The sequence below is a fragment of the Podarcis erhardii genome, assembly GCF_964252035.2.
Source record: "Podarcis erhardii genome assembly, chromosome: 3".
In the NCBI taxonomy this organism is placed as follows: domain Eukaryota; kingdom Metazoa; phylum Chordata; class Lepidosauria; order Squamata; family Lacertidae; genus Podarcis; species Podarcis erhardii.
In genome coordinates, this window is record NC_138507.1 from 72,072,442 (window position 1) to 72,095,236 (window position 22,795).

Genomic DNA, 22,795 nt, shown 5'->3' on the forward strand with positions numbered 1-22,795 from the left:
TTACATACGCTTCAGGTTACATACGCTTCAGGTTACATACGCTTCAGGTTACATACGCTTCAGGTTACAGACTCCGCTAACCCAGAAATAGTGCTTCAGGTTAAGATCTTTGCTTCAGGATGAGAACAGAAATCGTGCTCCGGCAGCACGGCAGCAGCAGGCGGCCCCATTAGCTAAAGTGGTGCTTCAGGTTAAGAACAGTTTCAGGTTAAGAACGGACCTCCGGAACGAATGAAGTACTAAACTTGAGGTACCACTGTATCTTAATTTTCATCAGTTGGGGTGGGGGGAGTTCAAAATGAAAAGCACCAAAAGGAAAGTTTCATTATGCAGGCTTAGAAAAAATATGCAGACTGTCAAATTGTCATAGAAATATAAAGAAAGACTTTTTTTTAACAGATATAGCTCAGAAAATAAACATTTATATATATGTAACAACTGAATTCGCGTAAACCTTATTGGGATATTTCTTTTCTTTACAGAAAGGCATAAATGGGTAACATCAAAGTTGCAAAGTGGTATATTTAATAACATAGGGAGGGTCCTGCTGAATGAAGCCAGTGGCCCATCTAGTCCAGCATCCTGTTCTCACAGGGACCAACCAGATGCCTGTGGGAAGCTGAGAAGCAGGACCTGAGCGTAACAGACTTCTCTCCGTTTGTGATACACAACAATAGGTTTTCAGAAGTGTACTGCATTGCTATTCCCTGAGGGCTTGCCTAAAAATAACAGTTTTTAGTATTTGTCCAAAACCACAGATTGTCGATGCACAATGCAATGCATCCATGTGGAGTATATTCCACAAAATGCCATCAGGCTAAATGCTGTCTTCCAAGTAGCTGCCGGGCAGACTTTAGGATCATGTGGCACTACTGAAGAGTTCAGTGTAATTTCATTACATGAGATAGACTCTAGATAATATTAGCCATCCGTATTTATTAGATTTCTTTTGCCTTGTTTCCTCCCAGTAAATGAAAGTTCATTCCTCTGTATGAAATAACTGATTCACTGTCTGAAAAAATCCAAAGCTTCTGATTCTGAGCTTCTTATAGGTCCAACTCTGGCACCCAGCACCCAGGGGTAATTGCTGGGCCCTCAGCACTCTGGCAGGGCCCACTGATGTTGATGTGTGCCTTGGCCTCACCAACACTGATGTCTGCTTTGGCTCTTCAGCCTGCCTGTTTACCTAGTAGTGGCTTTAATGGATGGTGTCTGGGAAGCCTTCTGCCATTTTTATTTCCCAGCATGCCCTGAAATAGCAATGGTTGGGCAGGCTTGTGGTTGATAGTGCTGGACTTTTGACATTACACTGTATTATTATTATTATTATTATTATTATTATTATTATTATTATTATTATCTTTTCCCAGAATGCGGAAAGGTGCAAATTGGAAACAGGGAAAGTGGAAATCACTTTCTTATTGTTGGGCTGGATTTCTCTTGCAAAGTAAGAATAAAACTGAACCGAATCAGGAATTGAACCTTCTTCCTTCCCTGTTAGTTTTGCTTTCACTTAAAAACAAACCCTGGGCCAAAGTTAAATCAAAGAGTTGCCTTTCTAATTAAGCAGCATTCAGATATGGCCTTCGCTTTTGCTCACAGGTTGAGTGATGAACTTCAGTGAAAGCAGATGGCCACAATGGTATTAAAACCTAAAGACTTCATTTAGGCTTTTAATTGAAAACAATTGGACCCTGCTGGATGGTAATTACCTTGCCTGTTTGCAAATAACATCCCAGCACTTATACCTATGAAGGAAAAACCCCAGCAACAACCCTGAAACTGAGTTAATAAGAATGCCTTATCTGCATATTGTAAGCAAGGAACATCAAAGACTGTTTCTGCTTTTAGACTCCCTAAGAATGCTTCCAGTGGTCAGAGACATGAAAAAGAAACTGCACAGGAACAGGAAAGGAAAATTAAATTTTCCAAATTTTTAATGAAACAGCCTGCAACACACATAGGTGTGCCTACCTAACTTCTACTCAAGAGTCGACCGATTTGTAATTAAAGTTCGGCATGCCTATGAATTTCAGTAGGCCTATTCTGATTTTAGCTACATACAACCCCAGTCCCTCTCTCTCTGCCTCCATTTCTTTCTGAAGGTATAAACATAAATATAAAGATATAAATTGTTGAATCTCTCTCTCTCTCTCTCTCTCTCTCTCTCTCTCTCTCTCACACACACACACACACAAAACCCAATGCAATATTCCAACATTTTCTCTCTCCCACCCTGAAATAACCCATTACAAACATTAAATATACCAGTTTTTATTTTTGAATGGTATGTACGGGAACCTAGACTGTACAAATAGACTGGAAGTTCATAGCTGCATTTCACTATGCTGTCATCTTCACTGATATAGTAATTTCCACTTCTCATTTTTAGATGGTGCAGCCTACTATTTGGTACATTTCAAGCTGGCTGTCACCAGAAATTTCAGCAAATGCTTCTGTAACCATTTATATATTATATGTTCAGCCTAATTCAGAAAATAAATCTGTGGCCATACCTAGCCATACAGTCAATATTTATTCAATTCTATTTTCATTTTCCTCTCCTAAATGCTCCTTCTGCTTTCCTCTCATTGCTGATATCCTAACCATCTCCTAGAAAAAACTACCCCTGAAATTGTTCCTTCCCTTCTATGTATGCGAGGTTTCTCTTTCTTTCCCCTAAACCAAGAATAAATATATAGACCTCCATCCCTATTACATATGATTTTCCTCCAAGTTGGCATAGGCAGCTGGGAATAGTAGGTAATTTTTACAAAGAGAGGGGACAGGATTCTAGCATACTTAGAGATCACATCAAGGCTAGCCCAGCCCAACAATACACACTACTCAAGTGCTCATTGCGATGGTGGCATCACTGAAACATTGTGTGATTGAAGAACTGCTTCCTAGAATGCTTTGCAGTGATATGCAATCTGTATACGCCATGCAATCTGAAAGTGGCGGCCTAGCATCTTCTGTGGCAAGCTTGGGGCAAGGGTGGGCAGAAGGTCAATTGGGATCAATTGGTATTCCTCTTGGAGTAGATCAGTGAGGGTTCCTAACTCCCAACTGTTTAATAAAAGCAATAAGAAAATGACTTTCCCCCACCTACACTGCTGAGATGAAGAAAGCAACCTGGGAGTAAATGCTGAGAGCTCTGTTCAGTACTGAAAGTTTGCAGAGAAATCCTGTCCTTTAATTTTGTCGGCCTTTTGCACCCTACTCTGATTGGTAGATCTATGGGTTCTTAGCTTAGGGATTGCCAAGGCAGTGAAAACCTCCCCAACAAGATTTCAAAGATGAAAGCCAAGAAGATGGCCATATGAACAGAGAGGAAGCCTCTTCCAGCTTGTGACATCTAATTTGCAGCAATGGCTGCACTTCAGGTAGAAATTTAATAGGTGATGCTATACCCATTGTTGCATCTCCATGGAAGGAATAGTAAACACTTAATTTCTGCCTGGCATGCAGCAGTTTAGAAGTGCAAGAGGTTTGCAAACAGAAACATGGTGACCCTACTTGCAGCCCTATTGAACACTTGCAATGTCTAAATTGGCCCTTGGCAGTCTTCTGGTCAATACCCCTAATTCTGTAAGTTAACAAGTGTGTAATGGATACAAGCACTTGTGTTTCAGGGAATAAGTCAATCTTTAGCTGCCTAATACTGCATTTGCAGAAGCTTCCAGTGCAAGCAAAGAATCCCCAAACTGCCTCTCTCTTTTTTGGGGGAAGATAATTGTCATTTTCTTTCTGGCACTGCGATCCCTTTGGAGACAATTCTTGATAAGATCCTGCCTAGCAATTTTCTGCATTCATACTTAGCTTCTACATGGTGGGAAGTGGCATGTTGGCCAATGCATCCTGTGTATCTGTAGGTACAAAACTGCAAAGAACTGCATTTATTTTTATGCCTGGAACCTGTGACAAATAAGCAACTAGAAACTAGTTACATCTGAAAAGTAATGTGAGCAAGTGCCATTATTTTTAGCAGGCGGGTAATAACTACTCTCCACTGGTTCTATACGACATAATTGCACACTGTAATTGCTGCTTGCAGCTTTGCGGGGCTTGTGGTGTATAGAAAACTATTTTAAAGGTATATGTAAGGCATAAGCTCTATTGATTTGTAGTACACAAAAGCAATAAACATCTGCTAGCTTTGATTAAAGCTGAAGTGAAGCTGAAGCTCTTAATCAATCTCTAAAGCTGCTCTGAATATATCACAAAGCGATACTGATTATTGCTATTATATGGCAAACTAGGGCATCCAAGAAAGAATGGAAGGAAACGATTCTCTCCCTTCCTTTGGGAGCTATGGATTGTATAATGCTGTCTTTTATTCAGAAATACACCTGGAGGGGTTACCACACAAGCTAAGATATGATGACAAACTGAGAATATGATGCTTTAAGGAAGGATATTATTCAAGGATTCTTCTTCTTTAAGGCTGGGCTGAAACGGGTAAGGGTGCTTTTCATGAACATTGGCTCCCCCTGTGAAAAATATCCCCAGTGGTTTTTTATTTGTGTGTGCAAAACTGTTGCTGGAGATCAAGTGTGGTCCTTCTGCACATTCTGGTACTGGTGGAATTCTAGAACGGAACATCTTTGTGGCCCTGATTGGCTGCTGCCAGGTGTCCTTTACTGTTTTCCAAAAAAGCTCTTCTTCTGCCTAGGAAAGAAACTGATGTCATTATATAACTGGAATTGGTGACGTGATTACTTCATTGAGGACAAGCAAAGGCTAATGAGATGGAAATGAGGTGGCAGAAGGCTGAGGTCATAGAATGGATGGTACCATGTAAAAACAAACTTCCTAAAAGTTAAAAACAAACAAACAAACAAACAAACTTGCAGAACAACAAAATAGTTACACTAGAACCTTCCACAACAGATACTTTCAATATTGTAAAAATAATAAAATAACTGTTTTTATATATGTACAGTGGTGCCCCGCAAGACGAATGCCTCACAAGATGGAAAACTCGCTAGACGAAAGAGTGCTTCGCAAAACGAATTTCCTATGGTCTTGCTTCGCAAGACGAAAATGTCTTGCGAGCTCCTGCGGGTTTTTCCCCCTACCCCCTTTTTCTAAGCTGCTAAGCCGCTTATCCGCTTATCCGCTAAGCCGATAAGCCTCTAAAAGCCTCTAAAAGCCGCTAAACCGCTAATAGCGCTAATCCGCTAAGCCGTCAATGGGCTTGCTTCGCAAGACGAAAAAACCGCTAGACGAAGAGACTCACGGAACGGATTCTTTTCGTCTTGCGAGGCACCACTGTAATTGCTTTAATTGAATTTATACATGCAGTTGTTTTAACTGTTTTTATATAGGCAATTGTTTTATATATGTTTTTACTGTATTGTGAAGTCGCGTTGAGATGCTTCAGATGAAGTGATCCATAGATGAAATAGTAACAATACTACAAATATGCGATACCCCAGCCATGCATTGGAGTCTAGTGTGATTTGTAATGGAGAGGGTCATGTGTCCTGCATTACATTTAGTTAGGTTGTGTACACACTCATGTTTACTCTGCTTTCAGTGTGCTCCCACCACTATATTGGTAAGTCGTATACACACCATGGACATGTTCACACCATACATTTATAGCGCTATGACACTACTTTAAAGAGTCATGGCTTCCCCCAAATAAGAGTGGTTACAAGGCTCCTATTCCCCTCAGAGCTACAGAGCTCAGAGTGATTTTAAAACCAATTCCCCCTCTCAGGGAACCCTGGGGATTGTAGCTCTGTAAAGGAAGCCACAAGTGCTAAGGTTGGGGTAAGATTTGGACTTGGACTTTGTTTAGGCCCCCCAAACCCATGGCTGTTCTCCAAGCCAATACTTGTTCTTTCTATTCTTAGAACAGTCCCCATTTCTTTCTTTTCCTTTTTAAAAACTGCAGCAGTGTGTTAACCTCTGTGGCCCTGTCTTTGCTAAATGGGGAAATGTTGCAAAGCACCATTGTTAGTCTGGATTTGTGATCTATGGGTTAAGCTTTAAAAGAACTCTCTTCACTTGAAAAATCACATTACTGTAAGAAAACTGTTTACTTTCTATTGTTGCAAGTGACACTTAAGACTACTGTAAGTGAAAGAGATTAGAGAGAAAAATTGTCTCTATTTTCTTCTTCTTCCTTTACCTGGCTCTTCCAGTAATGCTACATACAGAGATGAGTTTCGTCAGTTTCTCCATACAGCCCTTCACTCAGATTCTCAAAGGTTCCAGCGGATGAGACAAAATAGACCAGACACAGCACTGTGATCCAAATCCTTCTGTGACCTTGCTGGATATGGCATGAGAAGCAGTGAAACAATATGAGCCACTTCTGCAATTGCAGCCAGTTGTGTACTCAGGCATATACCCTTGTGCAGTGCTAGAAAAATAGGTGCTGGTACTCACCACGAAGGTGCCGGTACTGCATACTCTTGAGTATCCCCCTAAAGAAAAGCACTGCCCTTGTGGGATAGTGGGATTAGTTAGACTTCACAAGTGAAACTGAAATTGGCTTTGACTGAAATTTGTAATGTGAAGGCCTCAATGGACATGGAAATTTCTACCCCTCATGATGAATACACATACATGGCACACATAGCATGAGAGAAGGCCAAATGGCACACTGATTCCTCGTGTAACCACCCAAGGCCTGTTGGTCTGTAACATAAAGGAGAGAGGATTTGATTCCTTAATCTGTGAACAGGGAAGAGCAGTGTATAGCCACAGAACCCAACCTGCTTCAGAATTCTTCATTTTTCAATTTGAGTTAGATTCTTGAGTGCCCCTACGGTGGTGCTAATGGATGCTATGTGAAGACAAAGAGGGTTTCCTGGCCCTTGAGGCATTCTATAGACCTGGTGGCAATGTGGTGCTTGTGGATGCTATGGCACTCTTGAGGTCTTTCCCTGACACCCATGAAGCCTCTGAGCCTCTACCTCACTGCCCCCTTGGTCATGAGGTAGTGAGGGTGGTTACTTAAAACATTCCTAGAGTGGAAGTTGGAAGAGTCTATCTCTCTTTCTGACCACTCTCTCTGAGTGGGCTGATCTGGGGGAAGGGGAATATAAATGACCAGAGGGTGTGATGTTCATAGTACCTATGAAAAACACACTCCAAATTCCCCATCTTGCAATTTGAACGTGTTATTTCAGGTGCTACCTTCTGGAACCACAGAAAACAAATTTACTCCATTTATGCGGCATCCCTTCAGATGGCTATTGTTCTGCATCTCAGTGGTCTTTTTCCCTTTGAGCTAAACATCCACAGCTCTTTCCGAGAGAGACAGAAAGAAGCAGTTGATGCAAAACAACATGGTATATACGCAGTGCATATGCCAGCCACTTGCTTTTCTTTGAAGCCCAGGATTTTACTCAAGTGGGAAGCAAACTCAGCCTCTTGGCTGCCTTTGGGATTAATGAAGTGCTCTTACACCACTCTGGACTGCCATGTCCTATGGAGTCGCATTGCTACCAGGTCTATAGAATGTCTCAAGGGTCAGCAAACCCTCTTTGTCTTCCTGAGATTACTGGAATGAATGAAGTAGCTAAGCAAAAACATGCATGGGTCTCCAAACAGTGAGAACCTGCCTGAGGTGCAGAATGCAACACTATTTCACTTTGTCACAGAAAGAGTTAAAAAGATATCCCTGTAGTCATAAAAATAAATAAAATCGGAGCTGACATTTAAGCCCAAGTGACAGATTTTCTCTCCAGCTCCCACACAGACAAGTGCCATAACCTATCATATTAAGCTGGCAGTGAGAAAGAACAGTAACAAAAGAAAGCAATATCGTTTTACTGGATTTGTTATGTCTACATTGTGCTGATCTACTGTGCTTGCACTCTCTTCAGACGTCGTGTACGGATGGGCTTGGTTCCTGGGAGCCTTTATGTGACGCGAAGCATTTTGTCCAAACCAGCTCTCTCCTCCGGTTTCCTTTGCAGATGGATAGTCCGAAGTGAATACCCACAAGAATCTTATTTAAAAACTACACGATAAATTCTTTAGGTTGCATGCACTGCATCTTTCTCTTTCATCCCTTTTATGGCAATGCAGAGTGTTCAGTTTTCTTTGGACCCACCCACTTCTCTGTATCTTGCAGCCACCCATGAACACGACTGGAGGTTAGGCTGGAATTTCAGTTTAAGTAATGCTTTAATTACAGGATCAGTTCAAATTTTAGTTGAGAATCATTTTGCAGAAAAATAGTAAGTTCTGTTTGAAATGTTCCCTTTTTAAAGGGCATAATCCAGCCAATTGCACCCCATTGTTTTAAACAGGAGCGTTAAGCAAGTGCTTAAATTGTCTCTGTTGAAATCAATACAGTAGTTGAAAGCTATTCACTTTCGCTGGCTTGTGCCCATTGATTTTATGCAACAGTTTGAGCTAATCCTGTAATTTGTATATAAAAAAATGTGAAAATTCTGAAACATTTTCATTCTTACATGTCTAGCTTGGCATAAATACTGGTTTGAGTTAAAAGGCTGATGTCAACACATTCCTAAGTTTTGAAAAATTCAGTTGTCTTATTTGACAGATTTTGTTGCTACTCTGTGCTGAGCAGCAACTCCCTCCCTAGCCTTGTAGCACTAGAAGACCTTGTGAAGCACCCTGAGATCCTAAGATGAAGGGAACAACAACAACAATGCCTTTCTGATTCCAGGACTTGTCTCCATGTCCAGGCACTGCAGATCTAATGGATCTGGGAAGGATCAGGGTGAATATTGAATCTGCTGAAGGAGGGACAATGCGGCAGAGTGTGGACTGAAGCCGACATCTTGTCACATGGATACCATCAAAGTAGTTTCCTCAGCAATCATATCTATAGGATATATCCACCTTGTTCATATATTTTAGGCTGCATTGTTACCATATATAGAAAAGGGGTACATTTTTCTCTGGCCATACTGAGCAGCAGAATGAAGCAACCTGCTTCAGGCACCACCATGGAGAGGGAAGTAGGTGAAAGCACAAACTGGTGTCTGAATGGTGTTGCAATTTTTTTTTTGAAGTTTTGTCCCAGGGGAAAGGGCTCACAATTTGGGCTCCATTGCAGGTAGCAGCAGCTCTGTCTTTAGCATATGCGCCACCGGGGTGCAAAGATCCGCCCAGTGCCCCCAAATTTAGTTTAGCTCCCAAATTAACTTTTATTATGCTTATGTCAGACACCACGATTACGCTTTATCTCTTGTTTATGAAAGAAGGGAGGAAAAAGAAAAAAACTTTTTTATTTGCTCATTTATTTACAATACACTTATACTTAAGTATACACCACCACCACACTTCAACTTATAAGTATTGTTTAGGCACCTACTTAGGAGAAAGACCAGTCGTGTCAAAGGTGCCACTGACTCCACTGCCGCACAGCAGCTCAATACAATACGTAACATAATATTTTAATGTAAGAGTTAATTTCAAGAGTTAATGACAAGTACTGTTGTTGAGTCTATCAAGCACCACTGCTGGCGCAGCGCGTCTTTGATAAACGAGTGCACAAAGTTGAAAGTTCTTTAGTGAAACAGTAGGTATACATTTTGGTAATACCTAGGTATATATTATTTCATAACAGATAGATAGTTAAGAGCTTAGGTGGCTTCAGCAACAGGCGTCTGGTGCCCCCCAGAATTTGGTGCCCGGGTGCCCCGTACCCCTTGCACGCCTGGGTTAAGATGGCCCTGGGTAGGAGAATGCCTTTTGCTGACACTCTTTCCATGGATCTGCAACAATACAGATACAGCCTAGCTACAGTTGCTTTGCTATAATGTGTTTGGCGCTACTGTGGCAGGAAATGGGGCCAAATTGGACTCCCCCCCGAGTCATGCACCTTCCAGAGGCACAGCCTGCACCAGCCCTGCTCTGCATCCTCCTTGGCTGTTTTTCCTTGGCTGGAATGGAGAAGTGAGCTCTGGGAATAAATGTGGCCACGATGGTGCTAAAGGCTACAGAGGATTATCTCTCAATGCAGCGACAGAGCCATGCGCAAAGGGCTGGTTTGGTGTGTGTTTTTAAGCGGTTATTGCACGGTTCGTGGTTGTCTGTTTCCACCTCTAGCAAAGTGAATATATGTGGCAAGGCCTGCTTAAATTATTCATGAAAAGCTTTGCAATCTTGAATCCTTTAATTCTTTCATGTCTGTAGTACAAAAGGAAATGCCAATGTTCCCTGCTTATAGATTTTGTAAAATAAAATCCCCCAGCAAAGCTTGGCAGGTGAAACAAAAATTAATTGTAAAGCATCAGTTACTATATCGCTCACTGAAATTAACAGTCCTGCCGCCGAAGCAAACCCATAGATTAGCTTCTCTGATCTCTTGAGCTTGGCAAGTTGCCTTCTAGGCTCTTTCTCAATGCTCTGGAGGTTGGAAGCCAAGTATGCAAGGGGATGCCTTGATGTCAGTGAAACAGCCCAACGCTCTTGCTCCAGGCAATGATGAGGAGTTAAGATAGCAGGCCGAAGGATGAGGCAAGCACTATACCCACAGGATGGATTCTGTTTGCATTGTCAGTTCCTTGTTTTGGCCAGTGGATTTCCATTAAAAACGGCATTTGCTTTTTCTTTTTTTAAATGCCACCCCCCTGTGTTGTCCTTCCTTCAAGATTGTCAAGCGCTCTCTTCAAAAGCTCCATGTGTGTTGCTCACAGTCAGTAGAAGCTGGTCTTTTAGGGCAAATGGGGGATTGCCCCACCAACCTCATTCTGATCTCAGTCGGCCTTCTCCTTTGTAAAGCACAGTTTAAGGCTGCAGTCCTAAATACATCCATCCAGGAGGAAGGTCCCTTGAACTCAGTGCAGCTCATTCTGAGTAGGATTGCATGGCACAATGGCTATATGCACATTTAGCTGAGGATAAGGCCCACTGAAGCCAACCAGACTCATGTCTGAGTAAGTATGCCCAGGCAAGGGGTTGGAGTTGGTGAGGCCTAGACACTTTCCTGCAAGTTGAAGCAAAACTCCTTCCTGATATTGGCTCTTCTCCCCTTCCTGAGCTGTGGGGCTCACCATGATCTCATTCAGCAACCCCTGAAGAAGCCTTAAATAAAGCAAATCACACCAGAGACGCCCTCTCAGTCACCACTGCCATGTATGTGTGCATGTGCAGGATCATATAGTTGTAGAGCTGGAAGGGACCCAAAGGGTCATTGAGTTAAACCCCCTGCAGGGGAGGAATCACAGCAAAAGCACCAGGTCTTATATTTGTTGTATTTTAATTTTCTCTGATTGTCCATTGCCTTGGAGACCCATGGTCAGACACAATGGCAGCATATAAACATTGCAAATAAAAAAGAAATACATTAGGAATCTGTTGAACATGCTGCTTTTGCTCTCTTTAACATGTTCCTAATTTTGATTATCTGCCCTGAGCCTTTGAGGGAAAGATGGGTTAAAATATCCAAGTCAAATCCACCCTCTTGGGTTTTATTGTAGTGCTGCGTATATTTCCTTCCTTCCTTCCTTCCTTCCTTCCTTCCTTCCTTCCTTCCTTCCTTCCTTCCTTCCTTCCTTCCTTCCTTGTCTTTTTAAAGAATTTACTTTTTAAACATTTGGCCCAGATGTAAAAGAATAATAATAATACAACCCCCTCCGTGCATAAAGAATACATAACTTTGACATCCCTCCAGTTTGGAATACCACTGCCAGGCCTGGAGATGTGTTTCTGCTCCATGAATTATTGCGTGTTTGAGGCTGGAATGGCCTATGTGTGTGTTCCCTCTGCCAAGGCACAAACGCACATTTTTATCAAATTTGTCAGGTTAAACTCCTGTTCGCAGCTAAAAGGCACCCGCAGCTGCAGTGCATTTGTGAGGATGAATGAGCCGGGAAGGAAAAAGGCTTTTGCTGTGTGGCTGCTATTTTAATGTGCAATTGAGCCCCTGAGATGCTCTGTTCTAGTTCAGTAGTTCTAAGAGGAGCAGTTCCCTAGGGGTCTTCAGTACCCAGATTAATTGAAATAACTCCAAGGGTTTTTCTTAATTCCTGATCCCTCCCCTGTGTTCTCTCTCTGTCTTGTTTTCGCACTCCGAAAACTGAATTTTATTTTCAATGGATAGGATGAAAAACACAATTCAAACTGAGTTAGCGTGAAGCTGAGAGGGCCACTCTGTTCTCCAAAACAAAATGCTCCGGCGGGTACAGAGAGGCCAAGCATATTTGGGACATTCATGAATGAAACCTGAATACAAACCACGCTGGAAAGTGGAAACTATCCCCCCCCTCCTTTTGACCTTCTCAGTTGGTTTGGAACTCCTTTGATCGTAATCCAATGCAGACATTTTTGGCCATGTGAGAACACGGCTTGGGATTTGTCAAGCTTGTGAGCATGTGCTGGAGCAGTTCTAATCTGTGTATATATTGTTGTTCCACCCTATGGATAATAATACACAAAGGAACCTCTTCTATAAATACCGCCAAACACAGTGGCAGGGATTAGTTTTCTCCATTCAACTCAACCTTTGGCTGAAACCCAAGCAGCACATCTCACTACCCAGCTTCTTTGCGCTGGTCTCTGAAATACTTTTGCACACTTTTGCTGTTTTCTTGGTTGTGGTGGAAGCACCTTGGGATAGATGGACTAGAAGGTGATTGAGGCACAGGAAAAGGGTGGTTGCACAAAGAAATCTAGTGTTTTGATTCTGTTGCTGCACCAGCTTCTGTGTGTCCTAATGGGGTGAGAGTGCTCTATAGAGAACAATAGGGAGAAACTGATAGACCATGCCTATCCTTAAGAATGACTATTCTCATCAAGGCAGGGAGGAACTACTCAGTGTTAGCGAGGTCACTTAAATAACACAGATGGAGCCCAAAGAGGTCTTGAAAACACTTAACAGACAAACTGAACAAAAACAATGTATAATTTTAGAAGAACTGAGAGGCTTTCTCTTTCATAGATCTTAGATCAGGCCTTGTACATAGCATGAGGACATTTGACCAACCATACAAAAGAAGATTCCCTCAGAACTACACAGCCATTCAGAAGACATGCTACCTCAGTGAAGGTCATGCCACTCTTCCTGGTTGCTAAGCAACAACTCCACCCATCCCCCTCTTTAGATGACTTTAACACTAAATGACTTTAAGTTGCACACTGAATGATTCCTGCTGCTGCACTTCCAGAACTCCATACCTCCTAGGTTGGGGGGGGGTATTGCAGTGTTCTTAATACCAGTGCTATTAGATAGGACACCTGTTCAGGTCATAGTAACTGTCCTCCTAGGGCAGGCATCCCCAAACTCGGCCCTCTAGATGTTTTGGGACTACAACTCCCATCATGCCTAGCTAATAGGACCAGTGGTCAGGGATGGTGGGAATTGTAGTCCCCAAACATCTGGAGGGCTGAGTTTGGGGATGCCTGTCCTTGGGTATGCCAGATCATGGAGGATAGAGGGTAAGGGACGTGCCATCTTCAGCAACTGAGCCCTTCAACGTCATTAAAGCTTTGAAGAATGAGAGAAATGGTCTTCCATTGGAACCACTTGCATGAGAAAAGTGCCAACATAATCCAGTCCACATAATATGGCAGATCTACATGTTACAGAGATGACTGAAAGGAGCAGAGAGAAGGATTTCAGGCATAACAGATGCTTCTGGAAAGAAGGAACTAGGACTGGAAGCAGCTGATGGGGATGGGAAGCACAACATCTTGAAGAGGAGATGGGGAGACGCCAGCACTTTAAAAGGGGATTGGCCTTGAGAATCATTAGGTGGGTTCAAAGAATCTGGTGCAGAAAGGTACAAAGGGGGATTTAAGAAGCTGTGTGATATTCTTTGCCTTGATAGATGTTGCAAACCCCTTTACTCTCCAATCGTCTCTGCCCACACAAACACTGCAATTTTTTGTGACTTGCTAGAATTTGTTAAAGTACAAAGTTTAGTACAGAGCACTCTAACACAAATCATCTTAATGAAGTGGAGGGGAGCCAATTTAACCTTTACATTTGGGTTTAATAATCTGAATGAATTAATGTGACTATATTCACTTTTAAAGTCATTTTTGAGATTAAAAGGCACTGCTAATTTTGGCTCAAACAGATTGATTCTGGAACACTGTAGTATATTGGATTTCGACCTTGAAGGGATCTCAAAGGAGAAAAAATGTTTTAATTTGTCCCCCACCTAGGTAAGCTAGAAGTACTATCAGAGTTCTAGCCAGGCCAAACGGCTTGAGGAGGGTGGGAAGCAGGGCCAGTGAGGTGTGTTGCCAGGGGAGAGGGGAGTGGCTTGAGGAAAATCACATGGACCAGATAGAGAGCCCTAGAAGGTTTCTTACACCTGCTCGAAGAGCGACTCCACACCCTCTCTCAGCAACAGTTGCCCTTCAGATTACTTGACTGCTTCCCTCTCTGGTCCATCTGTCTCCAGCCTTCTTTCCTGCCGGAGTACCACCTGCCTGCTACCTGTTTGCCTTCTTTAGTACGTGCGAGTCTTTGGACCTGAGCTCCTGACATGCCGTGACAACTAGCTATTCTATGTTGTTTCCATGGTTAAGCATTTGCATACAGGACTGACTTAATTGTGGTTCTATCATTTATCACGACTCTGTTTACTCCCTGTTTCCTTTCATTATCCTTCTATGTACGGTTTGGATGAAAACATCTGTAAAAAATCAGGACTGATCTACCCGTTTGAACACACACATGTTGGGTTGGGCCAGGTTAAGCGTACACGCTCTGTTTCCCAAAGCAACGATTCTTGGCGTTGTTAAATTCCTTTCTGAGGATTTGTGTTGACAAAAATGCTGGGTGGGGAAAAGGGAAAACAAAGTTGTTAGGACTGGAAAGCTTGTGCAATGCAGCACAAGGTGAGTCCCACGCTCAGGGTCATTAGGAAAGGGATTGAAAATAAAACTGCCCTAGTGCTTCTTCACACAGTGCATAGTTAAATAATGAAATTTGCTCATACAAGAAGCAGTGATGGCCACCAGCTTGTAATACTTTTAAAAGAGGATTAGACAGATTCATGGAGGATGTGGCTAACGACGGAAAATAAGGTAAAGGACCCCTGGACGGTTAAGTCCACTCAAAGGCGACAATGGGGTTGCAGCACTCATCTTGCTTTCAGGGCGAAGGAGCTGGCGTTTGTCCGCAGACAGCTTTCCAGGTCATGTGGCCAGCATGACTAAACCGCTTCTGCCACAACAGAACACCTTGACAGAAGCCAGAGCACATGAAAATGCTGTTTACCTTCCCGCCACAGCGATACCTATTTATCTACTTGCAGTGGTATGCTTTTGAACTGCTAGGTTGGCAGGAGCTGGGACAGAGCAAAGGGAGCTCACCCCATCATGGGGATTCAAACTGCTGACCTTCCGATCAGCAGCCCAAGAGGCTCAGTGGTTTAGACCACAGTGCCACCCTCATCCCTAACAATGGCAAATAGCTGTGCTCTATTCACCATGTTGGAGGCAGTATACCTCTGAATATTCCTGTATTCCCAGTATTCCTGGGAACTGCAGGAGGGGGGAGTGCTGATACACTCATGTCTATCTTGCAGGCTTCCCATAGGCTTCCCATAGTCGGTCACTGTGAGAACAGGATGCTAGACTAGATGAGCCTTTTCTCGATTCAGCAGGGTTTTTCTTATTTTCTTCTTCTGATTTTGATAATTTATGACTTTTTAATCTGATTTTTCATTTTAAAAGGCTACTGATAGAAAAGAATGCTTTTTTAAAAAGAAGTCTCTTTTCATGGAAGATACACAGGAGTGGATTGACTGTACTTTACAATGTGGGGAGCTCCTTTCGAAGCATAGAATCTTCAAATGCAGGACAAGTCTGTAACTCACCAAAGGTTTGAGACCCATTGGGTACCCTTACCCTGCCATAGTCCGCTAGTCAAGGCCATTTCCTGGGGTGTGGCTGCTCTCGCATGCTGACCAAGGAGTCACAGGTGAGACCTCAGTGCAGGGTGGGGACTGAAGGTGGGTAAACTACCCCAGAAGGAGCACAACATGCCCCCCACCAGAGGTACTATCCTTCCCCTAACATTGCATGCAATCAATTAAAATTATGACATAGGTAATTTCAAAGGGACAAACCTTTATGCATAAGTTATACTTTGTGACAGGAAATAGCTGGTTTCAGCATTGAAACGTGCGTGAAGGGGGCGAGAAGGGATGAGCAAGTCTGTCAACACAACATGAAGAAATTTAGGAAGGACCAAAGTTCATCTGGTCCTTCCTCCTGTCCAAATGCAAAACCAAATCCCCTGCCAAAAATCCTCATCATCCTCACTTGAATAAATGCAACAGCCTTTTTGAGGGACAAACTCTCCATTCGCTTTTCTTTCAGTTAGTCCCACCCTTTACAAAGTTGCTATTTCAAGTCTGAAGCTGGTAGGCAAAGTGGGCTGTGTGCTTTCCTGCACACTTTTCACAGTCCAGCTGGGAGTGCTCTTTGGATTTCCTTCCTTTGCAGATTTTTCCTGCTTTCTTTCCCTTTCTTTGAGGCCAGGGGCAGGGGAGCTGTTTCCCCACACAGACACTGCATCTCTTTCATTTATTTTGGCTCCTGCGTCACGGTGAGCCTTGACAGATGCTCATCTGCTGAATGTGTTTGCTAGGAAATAGCAAAAGGGACTGATTAAAAGTAACAAATTACTGACGTTTGCTACTGAAAGGGATACTGACAGAACACTGATATTACAGAAATGCAGAAATACATTCAGAAGGAGAGATCAGTTTTGGAATTGGGATAGGAGGAAATAGTGCTAGTTCGAAGACCCCCTAATTGTCATTTGCTACAGGGCCTGAATGGAATCTAAAGCAGTCGTAGATGTTGATTTTGCATGAGAACTGAGATGCAACAGCATGCTGTGTTTGAACTGCTCGTCTGTTCTGTGTTGGGGGGCTGTGTGTGCCACAAATGTGGCCCAGGAATCAGATTCCTGAGAAATATTTGGAGCGTATGGAGTGAGGAAGAAGGATGCAGCTGTGTAAACTCAAGATCCCACCTCTATACAAAGTAAACAAGCAAATTCTCAACCCTTTCAGACCCTGAAATCTTCAGATATGTTCCTATTAAAGTGTCAGATTCCTAAACTACTGGTCACAAGGCTGTTGTAGGGAGTTCATGAGCCCCAGATTCTAAGAAGGAAATATAAGCAGCAGCTGAAGATGGGATGAAGATCATGAAACTTTTCCCCACCCTTCAGACCCTATTTAAGAAGGGGCTGCTCAGTTAACACAAGAAGAACCCTCCAGAGGCTCATCTAGTCCAACATGCTGTTCTCAGTGGTCAACCCAATGACAATGTGAAGCCCACAAACATGACCCGTGTGCATCAGCACTCTCCCCAGCTGGTGATATTCAGCGGTATATTGCCTCCATCAGTATGGGTACACCATAGCCTTATCTTTCATGAATCTGTCTAATCCTAGCAGGGGAGATACCATGCTCATGATGGTGGTTTTCTCAGGTGGTTGTTCTCTGCAATTCCCCCAAAATGCATAGTTTGCATAGTCCTATTTTAAAGCTAGCCATGCCAGAGGCCATCTCTACCTGTTTCCTGGCAAGATTATGGGGATGGCATACAAAGGTGGTTAGTATTAATTGACTCTAATCTAACAGAGTGCCATGGACAGCACGAGGGTATATATTATTCCAAATGAGAATCTTCACACAATGATCTACATGCATGTTCATACTCTTGAAAAGTGTTCCCTTTTAATAACTTTTCACTTTCCTCCTTACCTTAAAAGAACAGGAAAAATACAGTGTGTATTTAGCCAAGGATGACTGAAATAGTGAGCCTGCTATAGAGCTATATTCATCCTTTTTTGGCCAGACACATGTCCTTACCCAGACAATTGAACTTAGAAGCAACCACTTCTTCCTGTTTCCAGCAGAAGATGACTCTGCTAACTTGTTGTCCCATGTGACAATCATGATGTCACTCACTTGCCCATCTAAGGCTGTGTTCCAAGTTACAAAAAACAAAACAAACTCATGCAGATTGGCTTCTCCTCCGTTTTAAAGTGCCAAATGAATATTAAACTGGATGAATATGTCAAGCAACTGACTGTTGTTGTCTTTAAAGCAGAAAGCCTTTCTGAAGCAGGGTGAGAGGAAGCTAAGAGAGAGGAAATCAGCAGCATGAACTAGCATGCATTTGTGTCATTAGATGGATAAAAGCAGGGAGAAGCAGGAAAAAATATCTGCACTAAGTATGTCTATACACACTCATATATATAGAGAGAGGGGGGATCTATTATGTGTTCCTATCTCATGTTAAAAAGTGAATTACATGAAGTATTATTTATTCTATTTTCATTTATATGCTATGGTTTATTATTTCACTGAAACTTGTGAGAAGTCCCCACCTTCAGGCCATAAAGTGGGCCCTTTAGTGCTCCAAAAGGCAAGGGTGGGGGAGTCTAGAAGAGATGGATTAAGTAGAAACTTAGAAGGCCTCAGTGCACTTCCATCCCTTGTCAGAGCAAGCTGTTCACTAGGAGGCTTCTTTGACACTTCGACAACTGGACTGCCTTGCCCTGTGGATGGTTCTATGGGAATAGAATGAAGCATCTTCTGCAGAAAGGATGAACAATTGCTGTTCCTCATTTTAAACACCGTTCAGAAACTTTTCGTTAAGTCAGTATTTCCATTTTCTCTCCAGATTTATCTTGGAGACCCTTGCTCACTCCTGAATCCGTTCCAGTTTGTCAACATTCTGTTTCAAATATGGTGCCCAGAAGTAAACACAGTACAAGGTTTGTTTTTGAGAAGGAAGAGGGGGGAAAGCAGACACAAAACACAACCTGATATATATCTGAACTCCTTATGTTTTTATTGGGATTTTCTTGGGGTGAACCCTATTAGATGCATCACTAGTCTAGAAATTTGCCTTTGCCAATAAGACCATCTGTTCTATTCACGGAGCTTGAAATCTCTGGAGTGTTTCTCACAGCCTCATAAACGAACAGCCCTTTTTACGGTCACAGTATTCTGCGTCAACTCTGTGAACAATGGGAGAGTACCCAGGAGGTCCCTGCAGGAAGCAGAACTTCCCTTGTATAATTAACTGGGTGGGAGGCTGGGGAATGCAGATAGTACATGAGACACATCAGACAAACTGCTGAAACAATAAACAAACAAATGAGCAAGTCCCATTTCCTCTTCAGGAACTGTTGTTCCCATTGCTTCCTTATTCCAGAGCCTCCAACTGCATCCCCCACCCCCCAAAAAATCCTCCTTTGCTTACAGCAAGTGTTTTAACCCCTCATGGGCACTGCCTTTGAATAAACTGGCCCAGCCTAAATTTAGCCACAAGGTTCAGCTTTTCCAGCAGGCAGAGGTGAAGTTTGGCACATTTGAAAGTCACATTTTTTCACTGGTTTTGTTATGTAGTGAAGTTTCACCCTGGGCCAGCAGGGGGATACTGTATATAGTTTTCACTCAGGTCTGTAGATAGTTTTCCCTCAGGTCCGCGTCAGTTATTTTAGGCGGGAACTCTGGGCTGTTGTTGTTACAATGTTGACAGCCGGCTGCCTATAAAAGCAGGCCGGCTGAGCTGTTTGCAGTCAGTTCTATTCCAGCTTACGAAATAAAGAGCTACTTGGAGAAATCGCTGTGTCGTCTGCTATGTCAACCCACAACTTAACAGGTTTTATATCTTGATTTTATACTGTGAACCGCCATGAGACCCCCTGAGTATAGGGTGGTATATAAATAAAATAAAATAAAATAATCCTGTTGGATTAGGCTAATGGCCCATTTGGTTCAGCATTCTGGCCAGTGGCTTCCCAGAAGTCTGTGGGAAGCCTGCAAGATGGGCATGAGTCCAACAGCACTCTCCCTACCTGTGATTCCAAGATACCAATATTCAGATAGTCATTGTGGCTAGTAGCCATGGGGAGGGGGTTGGACTGGAGAAGGGGTGTGGGGTGGCATTTGACCCCTGGATGCCAATGGTGAATGCAGTCCTCTGACCCAAGAAGATTAGCCACCCCTAGGCTGTTTCTCCACTTACAATCTACCTGCACAATCATATCAACTCAAACATTACTAAACACAATAAGCTCCCTGTGGCCTCCTTGCAAAGGAAAGCACACCTCAGAAAGCACAGCTCTCCGTGCTCAGAGAAGTGGAATGGTTGCAAATGGCATACAGCCTTTCATTAAGTAGGAAGAGAAACATGTGTGAAAATTGGTGTGGGGCTCATCCATCTGCCCACCAAGAGCCCTGCCGGCCTGGGCACTTACCTTGTCATGGCTGACCTCGCAGGGGAAGAATTGAAGCCAGCTGCGGCCAATTTGAAACACCTGGGCAGACCGATTTAAAAGGATGCTGCTGCTGCTGCTGCTGCTGAATCAATCCTCTTAGTTGTATGATTTGTGAGGTTCTGGCGCTCAGTTCTGTTTGCTGCCTTTTTGTTTTTGAAGCAATGGTGGGTGTAGTAGTTGGTCTGAGTAGCTGGGTGTTTATACCTGAGGGGGGAGATCCAGATGAGCTGGAATATTGATGAGGTAAAGTTGTTGGTGCGTTTCTTCTCCGGATAGAGGTTTTGAGGGCTGCATGTGCTCTGAGGCTGAGGTTCCCCATAGCTGTTGTAGCAGCAAAGCACTGGAATGATCTGTGTGGGTTGTGTTACGTGAAACAAGCATTACAATGGTTGCTCCAGCTGATGGCTTATTTGTTATTACTTTAAATACACTCTGTTGGCATTAAGCACAGCAAGAACTCTAGTAAAATTGGAATGGTGACATTTAAAAATGAAGGCTCTCAAATAGGCTTTTAATCTCTTTCTAATAAGAAAGTTATCTGCTAAACACCAAGTTTAACAGTCATGTAATAAGTCCATATCTATAATATGGCTAATCATGGGTGGGATATGCCTTAATGCTTGGTGTTTAATTAACCTATAAAGCACTTCCTCTTCTTTTTTTGCTCCATCTAAATTACTCTTGTAGCTCTACAACTATTTAAAGTCTCTGAAAGTGTTCTTAGTTAAATATTTTTGCCAACGGTCTGCATTACGCTGCTGGAGAAAGAGGGGGAAAGATTCCTGGATATTTTTGAGGAGAGGTTTAATAGGTATGGGCAGATCTTGAGCAGGACTGTCTTCTCTTGGGGAAGGATTCCCCAAAATTCAGAAATGGCCACTATCAATCTTCTCCATAAAAATGCCAGTTTGCAAATGTACACACAATCCAAGTTAAAAATCTATTTAACCCCTACCACCACACAGGGGTGGATGAAGGCGTCGTGACACCCGGGGGGCAGGCCGTTGCTATGTAGGGCGCATGTGTGGCGTCGCTACGTACGACACATGCACCATATGTAGTGATGCTGCACATGTGCTGTACATAGCGGTTTGCCAGCACTCCAGAGCCATACGGACGCTTCCGGGATCCCTCCGTCACCGCTACAGCCGTGAATGGAGGATCCTCTACATGTGGCTGTAGCAGTGATGGAGGGATCCCTCTGCTGTCCGTATGGCGTTCATAGCGCCGGCAGCAAACCGCCATGTACAGCGCATGTGCAGCGTCGTTACGTACAGCGCATGTGTGTGACGTTGCACATGCGCTGTACATAGCGGTTTGCTGCTGGCGCCGGAATCCTCTACTTGCAGCTGCAGCCGCGAATGGAGGATCCTCCACATGGGCTGCGCAATGGCTGCTTGCGCTGCCGCGAGCCCCCGCAGGGTGCCTTGTCACCCCCCCAGACATGGCACCCGGGGCACGCTGGCCCCCCGCCCCCCATTGCGACACCACTGCCACCGCATTAATATTGTAATATCCAGCATTCATGTCAAAACTGATATTCTGGGTGGTATTCTGGTCTCACTCCCATTGTGCTAGCAGTAATCCTTTCACCAACAGTGCCCTGGCTTAGTGCTACACTGGATCCATCTATACTGTTCTTTCTCTGAGGAGTGTGGGGCTCTTTCCTTTTACACTAATATTTTCTCTCTGTCATGATGTTAAATGTAAAAAGCAGAACAAAACAAACTCTGCTCAATATCCCTGTGGACTACCTATTCCCTTAGTCTCTTAGTTTTAGTCTATTGAAGAATTGTGTTACATCTAGGTAACAGATGACAGAGAAAAAAATAGCATCTCTATTTTTAACTTTCTCAAGAATAGGTTCCTCTTGTGTTTTAGGGATTTCGTTTATGAAGTAGCATATAAATATATTCATTTATTGTATGTTGATATGACTTAATATTTGATTTTCCAATTTTAAAAACCCCAGTGATTTTTTTAAAAAATACACATATGTACTTAAACCAACATGAGGATAACAGTCACAACATAAACATGTGTAAAGAAAAGTAATTTAGAGAAGGTACATTTGCTGGGGACGTGAGTCATAACCTTTGCTGTGGTGGCCTCCCATTTGCGGAATGGCCTCTCCTTGCAGGTATGTTGGGTGCCAACATACCCCCATGAAGACATACCCCCCCCAATCAGACTTTTAAGGTATTTAATCACTGTTTTAGCCTTCTGTGTGACTGTTTTTGTTACCTTTGCTAGTGTGTTCGATTAAAAAAATATTAAATTATTATATAGCTTCACATAGAGAGTGAGACCCCACTTTAGTCACACTCAGCAGATCCATTGAATTCCACCATTTCTGCACACTCATCTTGTAATTTGTATTGTTCTTGAACACAATTTAATAATTCTGGTCTGCTCCCAGAATTTTTGCAATAGTTCTTCCTTAGATGGACTTGTGATTACCTTCCCACATTTTTCAAATAAAATCCTTGTAAGAGTGGGAGTATACAGAACTGGTAATTCCCGCCCTGCCAATCGGAATATGGCTGCAATATAGTTTAAGTGCATATAACTGGCTCTGACTTCAGC

At 43.0% G+C, this 22,795-nt stretch overlaps 1 protein-coding gene across 1 annotated transcript in view; it reads left to right on the plus strand.

The window, feature by feature from the left end:
* The window catches only part of LOC309338202 (uncharacterized protein), a 115,510-nt gene that overhangs the window by 12,637 nt on the left and 80,078 nt on the right, over nt 1-22,795 (plus strand). The window contains exon 3 of the mRNA XM_081855212.1: nt 18,604-18,697. Within this exon, the coding sequence (XP_081711338.1) occupies nt 18,604-18,697 (94 nt within the window). The remainder of the gene's footprint in view (nt 1-18,603; nt 18,698-22,795) is intronic.